At 43.8% G+C, this 23694-nt stretch overlaps 1 protein-coding gene across 1 annotated transcript in view; it reads left to right on the plus strand.

The window, feature by feature from the left end:
* Window positions 1-23694, plus strand: part of LOC144685885 (uncharacterized) — a 282599-nt gene that overhangs the window by 187046 nt on the left and 71859 nt on the right. The window contains exon 8 of the mRNA XM_078550890.1: window positions 3925-4032. Within this exon, the coding sequence (XP_078407016.1) occupies window positions 3925-4032 (108 nt within the window). The remainder of the gene's footprint in view (window positions 1-3924; window positions 4033-23694) is intronic.

A 23694-nucleotide genomic window follows, 5' to 3' on the forward strand; every position in this document is an offset into this window, starting at 1 on the left:
GCCAGGCTTCGCAGGCAGCACCACAGCACTTTTAGGGGGGCTCAAGGGCAGATCTCCACTTATGAGACCAGCTGTAAGGCAGGGGTGGCTTTTCAATGACTGCAGAGCTAGGGCTTGCTTGGGGAAGGGGGAGAATTGGCCTCAGGCAAGGGAAGTGGCTACAAGTCTGTGGCATTACTGGGGAAGGGGAGTATCCCAGGATGTGTGTGGGGTCGCATGTTGATCTACACAAGTGACCTCAAGAGGGTGAGGGCTGAGGAGGCAGTCCTCAGAGGAGATGAGGCCAAATGGAGATGTGAGGGTGTGTGAGAGAGTGAGTGGTGATGTCCCTTGAGCTGGCAGTGAGTGAGATGCCAGTGAATGTGAATGTGTGATGGGCTTGTGAGTTTAGAGTGCTGAGATGGTTGCCTTACCATGGCAGCACAGATGAGATCATTCATCCATTTTCTCCTCTGGATGGATGACCTGTTCTGTGCAGCATTGGCACAGACCACTTCTACCACCGCCTCTCAAGCTGGAGTGGTGACACTGATGGGCCTCCTGCAGCCAGAGCGGGCATAGAGTACACCGCGGCCGGCTCCAAAGGTGTCCAGAAGGCATCCCAGGGATGCGCCACTGAATTGGGGAGCTGCAGTCTTCTTGCCTTTTGGGGTCATGTCTTCTGTGCAGCAGTCCTGGGCTGGAATCGCTGAGAGGTGTATGAGCAGCTGTACTTTACATATGATACCCGGGGTGAGGGAGCAGCGAGGTGACGGTGTGGTAGGCAAATCGGAGGCCACCCACCAGTGAAACAGCATGTTTCCCAGGAATGCATGATTAATGAGGCGGGAATAGGATGATATGGCATGCAAAGCCACCATTACAGCAGGAAGGTAAAACGTTCTTTTTCCCACCTGCTACCTCATTTAGTGCAAATCTGGGATGATTCCATCCTCTGATCTTCCAACTGTTTTCCCTACTTTTCATTATTCTCGAAACCCTTATTTGGAAATAGTCAAAATTCAGTTCTACCATTGGCTTAGGGTGTGGGTATTCTGGTGTCACCCCACCTCTGTAACTAGAGTCATCTAGACTGAAGACAAATGTCTATCTCTTATTCCCTGGGCCCCCCAGAGTTTACATTCCATTGTGAACAAATGACACATTTCCCTTAGATCCAGAGCAGTTACAAAGTTACATCCACCTCAACATATTTTAACCTAAGTCCCACGAATACTAAAGCAATTAAGAACAAATGTTAATAGCGTTTCCTGCCATAATGTCAGAAAAGAAAGGTTTTCCTTTAATACAGATGTTCTACCCTACAGATATGGTTAATCAATTAAACCAATGCATGGTTTCGTTTTAAAGATAGGGGGCAGAATTTTACGCTCATTGGGTGGGCGTGCACCCGACCCAAACAAACGTAAAATGACGCGCGATGTCATTGGACAAGCGTCCCGACGTCATCGCGCACTCATGCGATATTTCGGTTGGCAGGCATGCACGGGAGTTAAAAGGCTTATTAAGGCAATTAACAATCCAATTGTTTTAAACTTTTCACTGCCCATCTAACCTTACAGTTGGCGGGCAGGCAAAAAGGCCAGGGGGCCTTTGCATATTTTGCGAAACCTCATCCACAGGCGGGATGAGGTTTCGATCCCTTATTAAAAAAATAAAAACTTTTCATACTAATTTCCAACATGTTCCTGCTCAGGTGACAGAGAGTCACATGAGGGAACATGTTTTTCAACATCTTACAATGCTTCACTTTTCATTTTCAAAACTGTTCATCTCCCTGCGGCAGCTCTGTTCCTCAGGGAGCTTTTCCAGCACGTGCCCACATGCATGTGCAAAGTTGTGTGCTCATTCTCCCCCGCCCCCCCACTACACAGGCAGCGCTGAGCGCTGCAGCACACGTTTCATGCTGGGCAAAATTCTGCCCAGGGTGTCACCCTAACATCAAGCTACCATTTAGCCATGAAAACAAAAGCTTACAAAAATACTCTTAATTGCCCATGATACAATTAAGACAACATACAGACTTTTACAGTCATAAAATCCATTAACACCAGTTCCTTGCAAACAGCTGCAATCTTGTTCCCTAAATGCCTTGATTGTTAATTGTCTCACCAGCAGAAAATGAAACTGAACAATTTAAAAAGTGGTTAAAATAAAATCCATATTTCAGACTGACGTCGAACCCTAAAAATTAGTTATTGTCAAAATCTTACATCACCCTTTCAGGCATTGCAATTCAGATCATAACAACTCGCTGTGTAAAAAATAGTTTCCTCATGTCACCGCAGGTTTTTTTGGCCAATCACCTTAAATCTATGTCCTTTTTAAAATTTGTTTGTGGGATGTCTGCATAAGTTGGCTAGGCTCGTATTTACTGTCCACTTACTGATGTAAGCTGCCTTCTTAAACCTCTGCAGTCAATGTGGTGTACCCACAGTGCTATTAGGGAGTTCCACGATTTTAACCCAGCTTCAGTGAAGGAACAGTGACATATTACCAAGTCAGGATCGTAAACGGCTTGGAGGGGAACCTTTTTTAAAATTCATTTACAGGATATGAGCTTCGCTGGCCGGGCCAGCATTTATTGCCCATCCCTAGTTGCCCTTGAGAAGGTGGTGTTGGGCTGCCTTCTTGAACCGCTGCAGCCCATGTGGTGTAGGTACACCCACACTGCTGTTAGGAAGGGAGTTCCAGGATTTTGACCCAGCGACAGTGAAGGAACGACAATATTTCCAAGTAAGTATGGTGAGTGACTTGGAGGGGAACTTCCAGGTGGTGGTGTTCCCATCTATCTGCTTCCCTCGTCCTTCTAGGTAGTAGTTGTGGTCGTGGGCTTGGAAGGTGCTGTCTAAGGAGCCTTGGTGAATTCCTGCAGTGCACCTTGTAGATGGTACACACTGCTGCTGCTGTGCATCGGTGGTAGAGGGAGTGAATGTTTGTGGGTGTGATGCCAATCAAGCGGACTTGCAGGTAGTCTTCCTGTGCACCTGTTGCCCTTGTCCTTCTAGGTGATAGAGGTTGTGCATTTGGAAGGTGCTCTTGAAGTTTTAGCAAATTACTGCAGTGCAGCTTGTAAATGGTACACACTACTACCACAGTGCGCCATTAACGGAGGGAGTGAATGTTTAAGGTGGTGGATAGTGTGTAATCAATCAGGCTACTTTGTCTTGGGTTATGTTGAGCTTCTTGAGTGTTTTTGGAGCTGCACTCATCTAGGCCCATGAATTATTCCATCGCACTCCTAACTTGTGCCTCGTAAATGGTGGACAGGGTCTGGTGATCAGGACATGAGATACTTGCCCTAGAATACCCAGCTGCAGACCTGCTCATGTAACAACAGTATTTATGTGGCTGGGGGTTAAGTTTCTTGTCAATGATGATCTCCAGGATGTTACTGGTGGGGGATTCCGCAATGGTAATGTCACTGAATGTCAACCTTTCTGTCACTGGCACCAGTTTCAAAACTCTTCATGATTCTGAACATCACTATCAAATATCCATTTAACCATTGCTGCTTTAAGGACAATAATCCCAGTTTCTCTAGTTTCTTCATGTAACTGAAGCTTCCCATCCTCAGTACCATTCTAGTAAATCTCTTCTGTACCCTCTCCAAGGCTTTAACATTCTTCCTAAAGTGTGATGTGAAAAATTTAAACAACCTGAGGCCTAACCAGTGTTATATAAGAATTTAGCGTAACTTCCTTGATTTTGTATGCTATGCCTCGGTTAGTAAGGTTAAGGATTCTATATGCTTTTTATAACTGTCTTCTCAACTTGTCCTAGCACATTCAAAGATTTGTCTATCTACAGGGCCAGGTCTCTCTGTTCCTGTACCATTTAATTCATATTACCTATTTTCATTGTTCCTACTAAAATGTATGCCTTGTTCAATGCTTACTCTTTATTTTATGCTTCAATGTATAGGGTGATCTAGGTCATTCTGGACCACCTGGTCTAACAGGTCCTGCAGGTCCAACAGGTCCACCAGGAGACCCAGGAAAGGATGGTGCACAGGGAGTTCCAGGCGCAACAGTAAGAATATTTATTACATGGTCAAATACATAGAATGTGCAGACTACAAAATAAATGTTGTGTAATTAATTTCCTTACTCTGCAGTTTGAGCTTAGCATGTTTAGCATGATGTAAGATGTATCACTATATTTCTTCATCCTCTCCTGTGTCAAGATCAAATGCTGTACCATTTCAAAATACCCATCGCAGTCTAGCCAGAAAATGGTGAAACTCACCCATGGAGAGAGCATAAGCATAAGAGAAATTAGTTAAAGCAATGAGTCAAACAAAAAGTTGTAGTTAGAGCTGTAAGCTCTATGCTTTTGTTTGCATTACCCTATTGCTAAAGCTACCAGGCCCATATAACCGTCAAAATTTTTGCAATAGCAGTGCTTTTTGAGAGGCTAGGGTTAAAAGAACAGTTGCTATTATGTAATAGGTATTTTTAATGATAATCTTTCCTTTAAGTACTCTAAAACCAGTGGTATTAAAAGGATTGAAGCAGGTCCATTTGCCTGTACCTATGTTGAATCCTATAGTTACCATAAAACAATACATTTTAAGTAATTGTCCTCGTCAGCTTCTCTAAGGTAAAACAAAAGCAAAATACTGTAGATGTTGGAAATCTGAAATAAAAACAGAAAAGGCTGGAAATACTCAGCAGGTCAGCCAGCAACTTTGAAGAGAAAAATGGAGTTAACATTTGAGGAAGGATTGACCATGCATCTGAATTCACTAAAGGAGGACCAAGAAACTGATAAAGAAAGGGAAAATAGAATATGAGAAACTAGCGAGAAACAGAAAAACAGACTGTAAACACTTCTATAGGCATATGTAAAGGAAAAGATTAGCAAAGACAAATGTAGGCCCATTATAGGCAGAGGGAATATAATAGGGAGTAAGGAAATGGCAGAGAGGCTAAACAAATACTTCGTGTATCTTCATGGAGGAAGACTCAAAAAACCTCCCAGAAAAACTAGGGAACCAAGGGACTAGCAAGAATGAGGAACTGAAAGAAATTAGTAGTCGTAAAAAAGTGGCACTGGAGAAATTAATGGGTTTAAAAGTTGAAAAGGCCCCTGGATCTGATGATTTACAACCAGAAAGAGGTGGCTGAAGAGATAGTGGATGCATTGGTGGTCATCTTCCAAAATTCTATAGAGCCTGGAATGGTTCCTGCATATTGGAAGGTAACAAATGTAAACCCACTATTTAAGGAAGGAGGGAGGGAGAAAATAAGGAATTACAAACCTGTTAGCCTGACATCAGTAGGAGGGAATTTGCTAGAATCTATTATAAAGGGTGTGATAACTGGACACTTTGAAAATAATGGTAGGATTGAGCAGAGTCAACATGGATTTATGAAAGGAAAATCATGTTTGACAAACCAGTTGGGGTTTTTTGAGGATGTAACCAGGAAGATAGATAAGGGAGAACCAGTGATGTGGTGTATTTGGATTTTCAGAAGGCTTTTGATAAAGTCCCACACAAGAGGCTAGTGAACAAAATTAGAGCACATGCGATTGGGCGTAATATACAGGCATGGGTTGAGAATTGGTTAACGGACAGAAAACAGAGCAGGAATAAACAGGTCATTCTCAGGTTGGCAAGTTGTGAATAGTGATCTCTCAAGGATCAGTGCTTGGGCCCTGGCTATTCACAATCTATATCAATGATCTGGATGTGGGGACAAAATACAGTATTTCCAAGTTTCCTGATGGCACAAAACTAGATAGAAATGTGAGTTGTGAGGAGGATGCAAAGAGACTTCAAGGGGATTTAGACAGGATGGGCTGAATTATCCCTCCACCCCTGTTGAGGGGGGGTTGTGCGAGGCGGGCGGGAGCGAGTGCGAACCCGATTGGCGCCCCCAATCGGGTCTGCGCCGCCATTTTACGTGGGAGAGCCAATTAAGGCCCGCCCAGCGTGACACATGCCTGGAAGTGCTGTGCACTCCCTGTGCAGGCGGGGGGGATTCCTTGAGTTGGGGCCTGCGCTCTTTCATGCATGCGAACGAAAGAGCACAGAAATCTCCCTGAGGCATGGAGGTGCCTCAGGGAGATTAGTTTAAGTTCTGGAAAATGTAATAAAGGTGAAAAAAAATTTTAAGGACATGTCCCCTCATATGAAACTGTCACATGTCCATTAATCTTTTCAAAAAATTTTATTTAATTAATAAACCCTTCAAGAGACCTCATCCCGCCCGTGGATGAGATTTCATGAAAAATGTGAAGGCCGCCTGGGCTCTTCGCCTGCCCACCAACCTTAAGGTTGGACAGGCAGAATTCTTAACAACTTTAATTACTTTGTTAATGGCCTTAATAGGCCTTTGACAGTTCGGGGGGCATGCAGCCAACATGGCTGCACACCCGCCAAACTGACAATCTAAATGACGCGCGGTGACATCAGGACGCACACCCAATGTCACTGCGCGTCATTTTACACGTCGGCGAGTGGGCCCCGCCCCCGCTTGCTGACAGGAAAATTCTTCCCGATTAATGAGTGGGTAATAACAAGGCAGGTGGACTATAATGTGAAAAAATGTGAAGTATCCACTTTGGTAGGAAAAACAGAAATGCAGAGTATTTCTTAAATGGTGAGAATTTGGGAAGTGTTGATGTCCAAAGGGACTTGGCTGCCTTGTTCATAAGTCACTGAAAGCTAACATTCAGGTGCAGCAAGCAATTAAGAAGGCAAATGGTATGTTGGCCTTTATTGCAAGAGGATTTGAGTACAGGAGTAAAGATGGCTTGCTGCAATTGTATAGAGCCTTGGTGAGACTGCATCTGGAGTATTGTGTACAGTTTTGGTCTCCTTACCAAAGGAACGAAATACTTGCCATTGGGGGAGTGGAATGAAGGTTTATCAGACTGATTCTTGGGATGGCAGGATTGTCCTAGGGGGAGAGATTGAGGAGACTGGGCCTGTGTTCTCCAGAGTTTAGAAGAAAGAAAGGTGATCTGATTGAAACATAATAAATTCTTACAGGGCTCGACAGGGTAGATGGGAGAAGGATGTATCCCCTGGCTGGGGCGGGGGGGGAGAGCTGGGTGGTCTAGAACCAGGGGATGCAGTCTCAGAATAAGGGAAAGACCATTTGGGACTGAGATGAGGAGGAGTTTCTTCACTCAGAGGATAGTGAATTGGAATTCACTACCCCAGAGGACTGTGGAGGCTCAGTCATTGAGTATAATTAAGACAGAGATCAATAAATTTCTAGATGTTAAAGACATCAGGGGATATGGTGATAGTGCAGGAAAATTGTGTTGATGTAGAAGATCAGCCATGATCTAGTTGAATGGTGGAGCAGGCTCATGGGGCCGAATGTCCTACTCCTGCTCCTATTTCCTATGTTTCTATGTTTCTACAAAGCATGGAGCCCTGCTCCAGCAGGCAGCAAGTCCTCTTGCAGGAGGCAGCAGAGGCCTACAGCAGCGCACCTTGTGAAGCACAACTTCCTGAGGCAAAGCATCTCAAATAGATCTAAGAAATGACTCAGCTGCGCACCAGGGTAGCCACTCTCACCTGCCGTCCTCTAATAGGCCAACTGCAGTTTGATGCCAAGTCTGCTGCTGCTGCGTACTCTGCTCCTCACCCTGCAAGTGTTCCTCCACCCAAAATAAACAAGCAATGATAGTACCCGTGATAAACAGTTAAAGCTTACTTAAGGTGATAAAATCAACAAAATGTGAAATAAGTGATCTGGAAGCTGGAATTGCTCCTGGAAATTCAGACGGCAAAACAACCTGAGCTGCAGCTGAGTGCCACTTTACAGATAACCTCAGTGGCTCTGAGACACCAATCCCACCAGCACTGGGCACTGGGCAAAGCTTCTACAATTTTTAATCAAAATAGCTTTGGGATCCTAATTGCATCTCGGCCCCAATTTCAGTTTATTCATGAGGCTCTGGCCTGCCTGTGGCGGGCTCCTGTTCTGAATCAGATAATTGTGCAATTAGGTTGGCGACAGGCAGGAACATGCTGGGAACACAGCGGTAAGTACGTGATCGCGATGGTAATCACCCATCTGCCCTTTCCCCATTGGGTGGGTAGGGTTAAAATCAGGCCTAATATAAATGACTGAATTGTAAATCTTGCGTGCCATTGATGTACTTGTTTTCCTGAACTTGTGCCTCAGTGATCCCACACATCTGAATCCTATTTTAAAGAGGCATCATGCAGAAATGTTGTAATGTAATTATCGTCATAAGTTTATTAACTGAATAAAACAGCCTGTTCCAGAAGGACTTGTTGACTGGTTATAGTCATGGTTAAATTGAACACAGCCTTGTTTGTTTTCTGGATTGTTCTCTTCCCCTGCCAACATTCGAGATGTTTTCTCGTAAAGTACATGCAGAGATATTGCAATTTTACTCCAAGTTGTATAGTAGAAACAGCTGACTCAAACCAGGAACACACACTTGCACAGATCTATGTCATGCAGTGTAAGCACATTAAGATGTGGTCTATGCTTTATATATTCTTTACAAACTTTAATGCTTACTACAACAACTTACATTTAAATAGAGCCTTTAGCATGGAAAAATGTCCCAAGGTGTTTCGCTGAAGTGTAAGGAAAGAAAATGGGAGCTGACAAGATTTTGGGAGACATCTTAGAAATAGGTTTTAAGGTGGAGAGAGAGGTGGGGAGACAGAGGGGTTTAGGTGGAGAATTCCAGAGTGTCAACATAACCAGCTAAAGCATAGCAACCAGTGGTGGAGAGAAGGGAGGGAGGATACACAAGAAACCTTAGTTAGAGGAACAGAGAATTCGGGAGAAGGTTGTAATGTTGCAGAAGGCGCCATGCATGCAGAGAAGTAAGGTCATAGAGGACATAGAACAACCTGGAGCCATTCAGATAATAGCCAAGTCGGACAAGGCACAGGATAGCATTTTGGTAACAGGATTTTGGATGAACTGAACAAGATGGATGGCCAGGCAGGAGAGCATTGGAATAGTCAAATCTGGAGGCGACTAATGCATGAATGAAAGGTTCAACAAAACATGGCCAGAGGCAGGGTCGAAGGCATACATGGAGGTGGAAGTAGAGAGTCTTTATGTTGGAGAGGACGTGGCGTTGGAAGCTTAGCCTCGGATGTAATAGGATGCTCAAGTAGTGAGCAGCCTGAGAGAGTGGCCAGGGAGCTGGTGATGAGGTTACAGATTTGTGATTGGAGTCTAAGATGATAACATCAATCTTCCCGGTGTTTATCTGGACAAAATTATGACTAATTCAAAAATAGATCTTGGGTAAGTAGTCTGGCAGAATATGGTTAAGAAAGGTGTTGGAGATGTAGAGCTGAGTGTAGTCATCACACATGTGAAGCCTACCTCACATCTGCAAATGATGTTGCCAAGGGGCAGCATGTAAATGAGGAAGAGGAGGGAACAAAGGATAGATCCTTGCTGCAGCTCCAAAAGGGGATGATGCAGGGTTGGGAAGAGAAGCCATTGGTAGAGATGGCCTGGTTGTGATCCAATCGATAAGAGTCAAACCAAGCAAAGGACAGGTGGACAGCAGAATAAAAGGAAATGGGATGAAAATGGTATAATTAACTTTGTCAAAGGTTACATGGAGATTGAGACAGATGAGGAAGGATAATGCACCACGGTCACAGCCACTGAGAATGTCGTTTGTGACTTTGGTTAGAGTCATGTTGGTACTGTTGTGGGGGCAGAACCCTGATTGGAAGGAGGTTGAGGAGAGTTGGGTACAGATCTGAGAGGAAACAAGTTGTTGAAGAATTGTGAAAGTAAAAGAAGATTGAGAAGGATTAGCAGTAGTTTGCAGGGACAGGGAAATCAAAGGTGGAATTTTTGAGGAGAGGGTGGTGAGTGGCAGTTTTGAAAGGGAGAGGCAATACCTGAGGAGTTAAAACCATTTACAATATCAGCTAGCATAAGGGTTGGGATTGGAATTTGAGCGGTCAGCCGTTTAGTGGGAAAGGGGGTCAAAGGAGCAAACGGTAGGTTTTAGAGTCATAGAGGTCTACAGCACAGAAAAAGGCCCTTCGCCCCATCGAGTCTGCGCCGGTTAAACAAGCACCTAACTATTCTGATCACATTTTCCAGCACTAAGCCCATAGCCTTGTATGCCATGGCATCACAAGTGCACATCCAAATACTTCTTAAATGTTATGAGGGCTTCTGCCTCTACCACCCTTTCAGGCAGTGAGTTCCAGATTCCCACCACCCTCTGGGTGAAAAAATTCTTCCTCACATCCCCTCTAAACCTCCTGTCCCTTACCTTAAATCTATGCCTCTTGGTTATTGATCCCTCCACCAAGGGGAAAAGTTCCTTCCTATCTACCCTATCTATGCCCCTCATAATTTTATACACCTCAATCGTGTCCCCCGTCAATCTCCTCTGCTCCAGGGAAAATAACCCCAGTCTATCCAATCTCTCCTCATAACTAAAACTCTCCAGCCCAGGCAACATCCTGGTAAATCTCCTCTGCACTCTCTCTAATGCAATCACATCCTTCCTATAATGTGGATTCCAGAACTGCACGCAATACTCTAGCTGTGGCCTAACCAGCGTTTTATACAGTCTTGTGAATAAGGCAAGCATGGAGAAAGATGGGGGAAAGAAACAGAGGGAAATGGGAGTTCAGGGATAAGGTAGGGAAGGTTTGTGGAGGAAACAAAAGAGTTTACCTTGATTGGATGGAGAAAAAGGGAAGCGACGATGCAGCTGAACAGATGACCTCATTCTCAATTACAAAGAAATATTTGGGTTCCTTGCACTTGGAGACAGAGAATTAGGATTGATTGAGCAAGTTAGTAGTGCAGAATTGAAGCCAGTGGACAGAATTTTCCGTGCCCACCGGCATCCGGCATGATCAGTGGCGTGAGCAGACAACATGGCGTGAGAAGTTTTACAATGGCGGGAAACCAGTTCGCGATCGTCTGGTCAGCCCACAATGGTGGCCGCGTTTCCTGCCATCGGACGTCGGGAACCTCCGATTGTAATACATCAGCACATCATTATCAGGCCAGCCCGCTGGAATCGCCCCCCACCGACTGGATCGTCCGTCCACATGGGCGAGAAAGCACGGCAATGTGTTTCACAACTGCACATATAAGGCATGCACCTGGCGGCCTGCACTTTGAGGGGAACTCAGAGGTGAGTACACAGTAACGTTGTGCAGCGCTCGCCAGGGTCGCCTGTTGGACTTGAATGTAGTGGGCAGCCGCCGCAGAGTTCTTTCATTCTCTCGATGTGCTCTCAGCACCTTTAAGGAGGGGCTGGCCCCCATCTCGTCAGCATCTGTGACCAGTGACGCTGTGCTCCTGAAGGGCTCGGGTGCTGAAGGTGGACAAAGGATCAGACGCTTCTAAAGTTTCATGGCTGCGTCTTTCAGATAGGACCCTGATCACAGACAGCAAGCGAGCTTCCCTTGGCCAGACAGGAGTCAAACATTCTCAGAGGCTATGTGAAGATTTGTGGAGTGTCCTTACTACATGTTGTCATCATCCTCTTGCCATCGAGTGACTATTAGGGCCTCCACTCTTCTCCATGACAGGAGCATTATCACAGAGGGTATTCGCGCTGCCATAAGCCAGACTGGAGTCAAACGTTCACAGATGCAATGTGAGGATCTATGGGGTCACCTCACTGCATGTCGTCGTCATCCTCCACAAGTCTAGCCAGTGCGAGGGCCTCATCCCCATCATCGTCGCCTCTGAGGACCCCATCACCCTCATCCCCGTCGGAGGAGACGTGCAGTGCAGCTCCCCCATCTCCTCCTCAGCCAACTCGTCTCCCCGTTGGAATGCCAGGTTGTAAAGGGCGCAGCAGACGACGATAATGTGTGACACCCTCTGCATTGCAGGGCTCCACCAGACCGCTCCAGGCACCCGAACCTCACCTTCAGCATCCCCATGGTTTGCTCCACCAAAACGTTGTTTTACCCACCCGCTACCGCACTTAATGCAAATCTGGGATGAGTCCACCCAGCGTGTTAACCCTAGTGTCCAAGATGACCCTAAAGTATTGGGTAATTATGGCAAAAGATAGTGAGGCCCTGTAGAGCTGACATGATCTAGCTAGAGCTGGCAATGGCTGGCTAAACCAGCTGTATACCAGGTAACCTCACATCTCTGCCAATCAAACTTGAAGGAGCACATGGGACAGTTCAATGGAGAACAATCGAGATGAGAAATAGCAAAGATTCCATCTGGAAAAAGGACATCAGAGGGTGGGGAGGGGAGAGTGTGAACTTGATTGAGCAAGTTAGCATGTGGATGCATTCTGAAAAGAGTATGGGACATGATTCTCCTCCCAGGAGGAGTATTCCAGCAGAGCAAAATTTCTGCCCACCCCCTGACACTGCCACAACCCCCACGCAATTTCCTGGGCTGGAGTGTATCTGGTATGCATGGTGGCTTCCAGGGGAATCTCCATAGCCATGTGGGGAGCAGCGATTGCTTGGCTATGAAATCTCATGTGCAATAGCCCAGTCACCATTATAGTACTAGAAAAGATAGCTGGCTAGTTAAAGGATCTCAGCGATTGATACTTACAAAGCAAGGTTAGAGGAGGCTTCCGCTCCCTCACTGGAGGTCCTCAGGGCCATTAGCACCACATCCCCAGTCTAACCACACTTTCTCCCTGGTGATAATACAGTCTAGCGCCAAAGAATCTGCTGGGGTCTCCGGTGCCATTTCTACATCACCATTTTCATGCAGCAGGTAAAGAAGGAGCAGCTTACAGCAGATATGGTGAGGGAAGGGGAAAGTTAATTAATGCAGGTTGGGTCGTGAGGCAGTGATGGATGTCACCACCCAAATTCTCAATAATTATCCGCTGCTAACTCACTCAATTTCAGGAAATTTTCAGGAAAGCACAAAATAAAATAGAACAAACTAATAATGCTCAGAAGGAGATGGAAGCAGGAAGTATTTTCCCTTGCCTCAGGTTGAAATTTTATTGGAGCTACAATAGTATGAATTTTTGGCATACCCAATTCCTGCCCCAAATTCACTTCTGCAGTTGTTTCCAATAAGCCTCAAACTTGAGAAAACTCCGGGATAGAATGTTTATATTTTCTATCAACGAAACATGAAATCATGGGGGTCCATCAGAGATTTATTGGAAAAATTGGTATGTGGAAATGGTATGGATAGGAAACAAAGAGTTAGGGCAAATGGGTCTAAAAAGGTATTGAAGTGGTGTACCCAGGGGTTCATTGCAGGGTCCAACTTTGTTCTGTGTATATATAAGCTGATTTGGACTAGGACATGGGAGCACAATCACAAACTTTGCATGTGACAAAAATTAAGGGGTGACAAACAGCGATGACTTCAGAAAGACATAGGTCTGCATCATATCTCCCGGGTCGGGAGTGCAGAGTCGGGACATTTCCCAGCTTCACAAACACAGCAAGGGAGGAGGTAGCCTGGAAAGTCAATCTTTTTTGGCCAGGGTTTGGGAGTGGGCCAGGTGATCCTAGAACAATTGCGTAGGCTGCCAGGTGCAGAGGCAGGCTGGCCAGAAGGCATGCCACGGTGCACTGGCACAGTATCAAAGTTTTAAAAAAACAGAAAAGCATAAAACAGCCCTCCAGCCCTCACCCCTCACATTCCCTCATGTCAATCCATGCCACCTCATGCCCCCCACACAACCCCCATGGCCCCTCATTCCCTCCATGCCAACTTATGCCCCCCACCCACCTCTATGACCTCTCATATCCTCCATGTCAACCTATGCCCCCTGCCCACCTCATGTGGCCCTTTTATAGCCCCTATGCCAATTTAGTGCCAACTTATACCAACCTATCACCCTTTTCCCTTACATCTTCCATGCCAACTTACTCAGTATCCACCGTGGGCAGACCTCAGGACCAAAGCTAATATTAAGTTCCAAGCGTCTATTGCAGACTTTATTTTTCTAAAAAATACTCTCACTCATAAAATTCCATTTATTAAATTTACACTCTTTCAACTTTATTATCCCTTATAACAACAGACATTTCATTCAAGTGCACAATCACTTATAAAAACAAACATTGGAATTCATAGTCCCATTTCAAAGAGTCTGTAACCACTTGTAGCTGTCAATAAAACTGAGAAATGGCAGACAGCATACTGTGACAATGTCAAGGTTGTGAAATCAGTCATGCAGCACTAATCCAGTAATAGTGACCCTAAGGCTTATGTGAAGAATGTGAAATAGCAAGCATTCATTTTTTTAAGCACTCCGGTTTTTTCAGTGTTAAAAAGCAGAAGTTTTAAATGCTTTGACAACTTAACAACTCCTTTTAACAGTTCACCTTGACACTTTTGAAAGTTTTTGATAACTCTTCTTGACAGTTCACCCTGACACTTTTGGCAGTTGTTTTTGACAGTTCCAGTGAGCTGCACGGTTCCAATGAATTTATGCACTTTTTATGCACATTCGTGCCTACTGTTAGAAATCCCAAAGGGCACCTGCTCACCCCCAAAGGTGTCTAGGGACCATATTCAAAGGGGTACCTTACCTCTCCAAAAGAGTATCCTGGCTATCCAAACAAATCCACAAAGTTCAGATCTGTTCCTGCCAGGTCTAATCTGCACAGTGGAGTCAGCTGCTAATTTCTATGGGCTTCCACAAATGAGTCTGCAGTTTCAGTCTGGAACAATAAGAAATCTAGAGAAGTCTTGCATTCTTGCCAGCTAATGAAGGGGGCTTGGAAACTCTAGCCAGAGGCATGAATGTATGTTTCCTGTAAGAGGAAGGTTAGTACCAGTCAGACTGATGTCTTGGAAAATGAATTAGAGCTATATAAAAGGATAGAGTTGTGTTTTTATGATTCAAATATTTCATGTAAAAGAAACTAGTTTGTTGGTTTACAATTGACCTCACTTCACTGGAGTGGTTTTCAGTCCACATATGGTGGCATGTGTGAGATTATAGAATCCAGATAATAGAGCCCACAAGGTCTATTTATGTGAGTGACCACCTATGTTGATCCCAAGAAAGTATCTAGTCCAAACCCAAAATTTATAACAGCTGCATTACATCTTGCTTCCTTAATCCCAAGATACTTTTACAGCAGCTCCCAAGTCATCATATTACCAATACATCTTCCAAAATTATGGCCAGCAAACTAATCTGCTAGACATTCATTACAGTTGCACTTTCCCACAGATTTTCTGTGGCAATTTGTACAGGAACTTAGAGAGCAATTAGAGAACACAAATGATGCGGCAATCTCTGACTCCTGCGTGACCAGGGGAAGCAATTATGTTATCTCCTTAACCAATCAAATTAAAGTATCACTAATGAGCAGCATAGAGTCTGGAATTGGAACCATGAAATTTCGGTTTGACTATTTAATTCAATGTTGAGTCCAGGGTACAGAAAGCAAAGAAAGAAAGGATTCAGAGAGAATCAGATAAAGGAGACAGAAAGAAACAAAAGTAAACAAAATTTACATTTTAGTTTTTAAATCTTCAACAATAATGAAAATGATGGAATGAGATTCAACACTTGTGAAGGTTAATTTTCAGTATCAGAGAGTTTGTTGGCAATAATTAAGGTTTATCACTCTGTTAAAAATTTACTTATGGTGCATTAGACAAGACCCAACTTTTTCTGGTGAGATTATTGGATATCTATCACATAAGTACAGCAACTTCACAGCGTCCATGTATTTCAATGCCAAGTCTCTTGGCGAGATACTGTTGCTGTAGAACCTTTGGAGAAGCAGGGCATCTCGAGTAGCAACTTGTGATTTTTTTGTGTTTAAATGCATGTATGCAGTGGCTGGAAGTTGTTCTCCAGGCTACAATATAATAACGATGAACATTGGTAGCCATACCTTTATTTCTAAAGCAAAATTGGCCCACTATAGCCTGTTAATCAATGTCATCAACGTCACAAGGTAACTTTCTTATAATACAGGTCCTCCAAATATTAAACATTTTCCATATGGAATGACTTCCTGTACACATTAGACGTCCTCCATGTATCACAGTTTTTCTGTCATATGTCAACGTTTACAAAGTGTCAACACTTGTGCCATGTTGTCAACGCTAATCTACATGTCAACATTTGACGATCACACGTCTGTCCTCTACTATAGTGAGCCTGCACAAGGAAAGTGAAGTGATCAAATTATAGTAAACAATTACTCAAAATACTTATTGAAAAGGTTTACTTCCACAATTTTTTCTCAGTAATTGAAGTTTCTAATATTAAAATGTTTTATCTTATTTAAACCATCAAAAAATGTATATTTTGCAACAACATGATTTAAATTTACCAATTGAATTGTCTTCTTTTTAAGTACCTTCATCAAAATATGGCAACTTCAAGTTAAATAAGTAAATAAATAAATAAATAGGTCCGGGTAACTGAAATTAGGCTGTCTGCTTTCAACCCTTTCTTTCCTGCTCTTTCATGGTTCCAAACTTTTATTTGTGTTCTGTCTCTACTTTATACGCCCTTTCAACTTTACACTTATCTTAAAGTTAAATCAGAACTGAAGAATACAAATCAAAATCAAGAAAAGTCTCATACAGATTCTGAATGGCCAGACTGAAGAACCTTCCAATAAAAAGGAGGAAGGTGAACCAATAGAATTGCTACAAAATTATGGGGTAAATTTTATGGGGGGGCGTATTCCTCATCGCCACCTCAGGTCAGAAATTTAGTTGGCAGTTTACTGACTTTAAATCTGGCTGCCCCACAGTGATAATGTTAGGGGGGCAACCTTAATTACCTGAGAATGGGACTTCTACCCCTCAGGAACAGGAAGTCCTGCCCTCGAGAGCTCCCAGCCTATCTGATTATCTGGTACAAAAACAGAAAATGCTGAAAAAACTCAGCAGGTCTGACAGCATCTGTGGAGAGAGAAAAAAACAAAGTTAACGTTTCGAGTCCGTATGACCCTTCTTCAGGGCATTTTCTGTTTTTGTTTCAGATTTCCAGCGTCCGCAGTATTTAGCTTTTATGATTATCTGGTAGCTCTTGTAATCGCAGCAGTGCCAGAAGCAAGTAGTGGCCACTGGTAGGACTACAAGCAGTCCCGAGAATAAGAAAGATGTCTCCCAGACTTCAAGGGGATTTTGGTCGGGGAGGAATCAGGGAACCTGGGGGAGGGGGGAAGGGTTTTAAAGGCCAGAAGGAAGACACAAAGGTGGGTGCCCCTGATGGGCACAGGGGACCCCAGAAAGGAGGTATCCCCTTCTTTCCTGCATTTACTTGTTTTCTGAAACTTGTTGGGCTGGCTGCCTTTCTTCTGCCTTCCCCAGCCATATGTATGATTATGGGAGTTGCGGAATGAGGTCTTTAATTGGCCTATTTATGGGCTCAAGGGCTCAAGGGCAGGTGGGCTGCCTGACACCCTACCCACCCCATAATATGGGGGGACAGGGTCAGGTCAAGAAGGCAGTGGGCTGGCCATTTGCTTTATTTTATGTGACCTCCCACTCCGCTCCCCTCGCAAGCTGAAAGCCATAACATTCGCCCCTACATTTTTATCAGCAATTGGAAATTTAAATCTCTAAATATACCCTTTGAAATTAACTAAAAACATCAAAAAAAATCATATTTCACAACATCATGATTTGGTGCTCTCAGTTAAATGTTTTTGCTGTGTGTGTGTCATTTACTACCTTCACTAAAGATTTTATATCTCAAAGCCTAGGCTTAATTTTATATTTTTGCCCAGCATAGTTGAAGGTCCAATCACATCTATGAGTTTTGAGTGTATGAAATATGCAGAATTTTCCAACATGCATCGATAGATTTCTTTGAGTTGAAGTGAAAAGGTTTCTTCATTTATCCTGAAAGGATTTGTGAGCTATTTTGCTTTACCCAAAAGATTTTGAATCAAACTAGAAAATCAATTTTTAAGTTTGTGGTATAAAATATGAATAACTGCTTCTTTCCTGCTCAGTTTTTAACCTCAGAAAACATGTGATTAACAGAATCTCTGGTTTCTTTTGCCAGCATACAGAATACAAAAACAAATATTTGATTTATTGAAAATGTATTTCTCAAGAAGCTGAAGAGGATTTAAGTTTACTTTTCCAAATGATTTAACTCTCACTGAAAGATGAATTTGAATATTGGGTCATTTTTGTATTTGTCATTTTGACTCCAAATCTTATATTCAAAAAAAATCTTTCGCTTTGTGTCATTTTTGGGGCTTAAATATGAAAGCCCCGTAAAGTTTAGCTCCCATTTTTGGTGGGGACCATCATAGAGACATAGTAGAGGAGTCAGAGGCTTCAATAGATCTACCTTTACTAGATTACTTTTTAATGATTTTCAGGATCAGGAGAGCACTGGCAGGGCTACACTTATTGCTCATTCTCAATTGCTCTGATAAAGTTGTGATGACCACTACAATCTTTCTGCTGATAGTGCTCCCACAAAGGTGTAGGCTAGGGCTTTCCAATAAAATGATGATTTTTTTGCCCTAATCAAGATCGTTAATAGGGTTGCCAACTGTGGTTGCATGTATTCCCAAAGGATTGATCAGATGAACGTGGCCATGCAACAGTTGGTCAGGAAAAGTTGGGTCACCAGTAATTGGGTGTCTTTCCATCCACAGGATCACATCCAACAAGAGTTAGTGTCCTCAGCAGGGGGAAATAGAAGAAAATAGGGAGGAAAAGTGCTGATTTCTATCCTTAGGTCCCATAGTCATGAACAGAATGAAATGGCTATCTTATTTCATTACTGGCACGTTCAGACAGGATTCTCAAATTACTTTTTAAAAAAATATATAGATAATTTGGGCTGGACTTTCATCCTCGAGGCATCTAGCAGGAGTCAAGAAAATTCCCAGCTCAGCACGCCCGCCTCAGCAGAAAGTGCCTGCAAAAATGGGATTTTCATTGAGGGGGTGGGTGCAAGCTGCAGATGGGCCAACAGACCTGGGAAAATGTTCAGAGGCAGCCACAGGGGCTGCTGGGTGCAGGGGCAGCTGTTTAAAAGGCCATCTTTGGTACTGTGGGATTTCATCCCAGTTATAATAAAAACAGAAAGGCCTTCAGCCCTCACCCCCACACATTCCCCACCCCGCATCCATGCCACCTCATGCCCCAGTGTTAATCCATGGCCCCCAAACAACCCCTATGCCCACAATGCCAAGATATGCCCCCCAAACAATCCCTATGGCCCCTCATGCCCCCCATGCCACGAGGCCAGATGGAGATGTGAGAGAGTGAGTGGCATAATCCCTTGAGCTGGCAGTGAGTGAGAATGTGTGATGGGCTTGTGAGTCTGTGAAGTTGATATTAATGAGATGGTTGTCTTATCCTGACAGCACGGATGAGATTGATCATCCTATTTCTGCAGTGGATGGCTGACCTTTTGTGTGCAGTGTTGGTACTGACCACCTCTGCCACTGCCTCCCAAGTCGGCGTGGTGAGACTGATGGGCTTCCTGCAGCCAGAGCGGGAGTAGATGACATCGGAGTGGGCTTCCATGGCTTCTAAAAGGCGTTTCACTGCCTGATGCATCACTGAATCGGGGGGCTATGCTCTTCTTGGCTTTTGGGGCCATGTCTTCATTAGAGCAGTCCTGGGCTGCAAGCATTGAGAAGTGTGCGCACGACTGCAGTTTAACTATGGTGCCCGGAGTAAAGAAGCAGTGAGGTAACGGCCTGGCAGGCAAATTGGCGGTCGGCTGCCAGCGATCTGATGTGTTTCCCATGACTGCATAATTTGAGGCAGAAAGGGGACTATACAGCACGAAAATCCGCTATTTCAGCCAACGAGTAAAACTTTTTTTTCCAAGCCTGCTACCACACTTAGTTTAAATCTGGGATGATTCCGCCCTTAGTGTTGGAGATCTAAACAAACAGTTAAAATAAATTTCTATTTACTTTTTTTGACTATCTCTTATAACCATCTCAACACTTTCTGCTTTATACCTCGTGTTTTAGACCCTGCGGGGTAGGAATTCATCTCAGGCAGTGGCGCAAAACTGGTGGAATCGTATTGGCTGCCTGGTGTACACAGCACCTGATATTCAGTTCCATTGCTGCCAATTAAATTAAATATCAGGCGTTGTGTAGTGGGATGGCTGAACTGATACTGCCCTTTTGCACCGCCTCCTGAGACAAATCTCAGCCCCTGTGTGCCTTAGCGAGGATTCCTCAATCTGATTGTTTGAAGAGCCTTGCAGTTACTTGCCCTGATCGCAGACACCACAGGTGCCCTGTAGAAGAGACCACACTTGAGCAGACACTAGTTTCCATTCAGAAGTTCATAAAAACATTGTCAGCAAAATGAACGGTGAGCGCATTCCTTCATCATTGACCATAAAAGTCAGGCCATTGTTTCCATAATAATATTTTATAAGTGGTTCTGGCTTCAATAAAAAATAATGTTGCAACTTGATAATCCTCTAGATGCATTAAGCTATTGTCCAGAAAGCAACTGAAATTCCTCATAAATGGGATTTAAAGCATGTTATTTGTAGTGATAGAAATAGAAGATATTTGATGCCTTGATTTACTTTGTATATTTCTGAAATGGATCACCTCTGTCGATTGGCTCTTGCTGTGAAATGCTCTCTGAAGTATTTTTCTCCATTTAAAGTGAACTAGTAAATGCAATTTGTTTCCTTCTTTGTTGTTGCCCTTGGTCTGCTAGACATGATCAGAGCAGAAGCAACCTGCAAAGTCTGAGGACCCCACCTATCACCAGGGTCATTCAGAGACAGTGTTTTCCTTTGACTGGGCAACACGCACACAGGTGACTCTACACCATAGAGAGGAATACTTATTTATCAGCTGAGAAGGAGCAATAGACTGTCTTTTTGATCTGAAGCCAGAGTTTAGATGTTCCCAGGGCTATCTTCATCCACTTGTACACCACTGTGCCCTTGTTCTGCTGGCGTGACTGGATATACCCAGGATGGTGTAAGAATGATCCGGGATGTTGACTGATAGATATGACTCTGTCAATTTGTTGCTTAAGTAGGGCTGTCACTACATGTTAGAAAAGAGGGCTTTTAGTGTCTGTCCTGATCTGATGTTTAGGTAATATTTCTCTTCCTATTCTGTTTTGTAGTCATTTGCTTTGCAACTGAGTAACATTAAGTGTTAACTGCAATACATAGTCATAGGTAAGCCAGACCAGGTAAAGATGGTTGGCTTTTTTCACTGAAAAATACCAATTGGCTTTTTACAACAAATCAGCAGCTTTCAAAGCCATATTTGAGGTGGCACATAAATTACCAGGGTGGTAGGATTCAGTTTCGGAACTTACCATGGTGAAATTTGAACTCACAATCTAGTTTGCTCAGCCCACGTCTTAACCATCACATTACTGTCATGATAGGAATCATGACTGACATCGCAATCCGCCAACTCACTAACAACCTCACTGACATGCTGTTTGGCACGGGCCACGCAGAAGTGTATGTGTGCGTGTGTGTGTGACACACATGCCATTTTACAACCAAAATGGCTCCTGTGGCACCAAAAAATATAGCATGCCAAATCTAAATTTTGTGGCCTTTGTGCATTCCAGGGCCTGAATTTTGCAATCCTCCGCCAGCGGGATTTTATGCGGGGGGAATGTAAAATAGCACGAATGGGCTTCCTGCTGGGTTCCCGCCCACCCCAACCTCTCAGCAATTTTACACTGGGGCGGGCGAGGCCTCAGATTGGGCGCCTGCACTTGCCTCAGTTGAGGTTCTTAAGTGGCCATTTATTGACCGCTCAGGTGCTCTTTCCCACCCAGCCTCAATTTTTAGGCTGGTGGGAGGATTTCGCTGGTATGGGGGAAGCCCGAAAATAATTAGGTTTAGGTCTTGGGCGGTAAGCGGGGGGTGGGGAGGGAGCGTCTCCATCAGAAGCACACTTCTAACTTTGTATGCCATCCCCCCTTAGAATCTGGTGGCTGCTGGACCGCCCTTCCCCCTCCCCCGACACCCAAATCCACCACTATCCACCCCTCCAGGCCTTCCCTACTTTCCCCGCCATGAGACGCCAAAAACTCACCTTTTCCTGCACTCCCGAGACTTAGGCTCCGTGGACTGCAAAAAGTTCCATTCCTTTCTACTGCAGCCTCTTTCACTGCAGGGATTAGAGTGCTGCTGGCCAATCAGTGAGGGGTGGAAGTCCCGCCTGTAGCCAATTGGCTCTCACTCAAGCATGAAATGGCTGTGGATTCAGCAGGGATGCATTCCCCACCAACCCTTCGGATGGCAGGATGGAAACCCCTGCCAACCGAAATATCCTAATATGTTCTATAATATTTTTTGCAATCGAATGATATTATTCAATCAGTTATACTAGCCTCAAAAATATGGTTACTTGCCTCCAAGTGACTAGTTCCCTTTAAGTACCTTCTGCAACCCTTGGCATTGCTGTAGCAGTGAACGAAATCCGGCTCCCTCATTGTGCAAGCTGCCAGCATAAAGTGTATTTAAGGCAGGATATTTGCATGGAAAATTACAAAGAGCAGAACCAGGAATTAAGTGCATGACCATCTTGCTCAATGAAGGCAAAATCCTTTTTTTCTCTTGCCTCCGCTGACATTATGAAAGTTATACACCATATTCCTTCACATATTTATTCATTTTGCTTCTTTTTAAATAAATTTTTATAGTCGATGGTAATATAGAACATGAGTGTTGCTGAAAAAAGGCATTTTGTTGAAGCTTTTCAACTTGCACTCATCAGGACAATCGCAACAAGCAAGGTACAGACCGTACCCAACCAGCCCGTGCTTGCAAAACTCAAAATACAGTGTCCAACATTAGATGTGATTCGGCGATTGAACAGCATTTGCTAATTAATCCTCAGTTTGCTAAAAATTACGCTGACAATCAATTTAAGATTGTTGGGTTTGTCACGTGGTGCATTTGTGTGCACTGGAAGCTACATATACATATACAGCACCCCGTTCTTTCCGAACAGAAAGAACATGTACACACATTGCTCCTGTTTCAGCTAAATAAAATAACTGACTGCCATTTGCTGGTTCATTCCTCAGGGTAATACCTTGACCAATCAGAATCAAGCTACCTGGTTTAAATTTAAAACATGCTTGGCAGTTAACTGACAGTCACCGTTAACTGGTGCATTCTCCATGACAACACTTCTACCAGAGTTCACTTGCCAACTAATCAGCACTCCCTTCTCATACAGTATAAAGTTGTTGCTTCCCCTGACGTTGGTATTCTAGCGATTGTCCTGATGAGTGCAAGATGAAAAGCTTCGACAAAATGTCTTTTTTCAGCAATAGACATTTTTATGTTAGAGCAATCTCTCCACTATTTTTGCCGAAAAGTAAGGTTCCAAAATTCCCCTTGCTTGTTATCCATTTTCCACCCAACTACATTTATTAGAGTGCTTTTGATTTAAAAAGTATAAACAAAGGACAGCTGCCTGTAGTTAGCCTATGTCTTTATGTTTGTATTTTCAGGTCCAGTACAGAGATTTTCAGGTAAATAAAACGCAGCTGTCTATAATTAGCCTGTCTCTGAAATGTTTACTTGAAAAACTTCTGGAATAAAATTCCATTTTTATTTGGGGCAAAAAGCTCAGTAATCAATTTACACATAGGGAGTGATACAGAGAAAAATAGAATATTCCATTACTAACAACCATTGTTTTCAAATTCTAACACTGGCTCTGCCAATGTGCCACTGGAAGTGCAATGGAGTGAAACTTCCATTCACCATTTTGCCACAGTCATTAACAATCGTGTTTTGTGCACATTATAA

This window comes from Cetorhinus maximus, chromosome 10 (assembly GCF_964194155.1).
Source record: "Cetorhinus maximus chromosome 10, sCetMax3.hap1.1, whole genome shotgun sequence".
Lineage (NCBI taxonomy): Eukaryota > Metazoa > Chordata > Chondrichthyes > Lamniformes > Cetorhinidae > Cetorhinus > Cetorhinus maximus.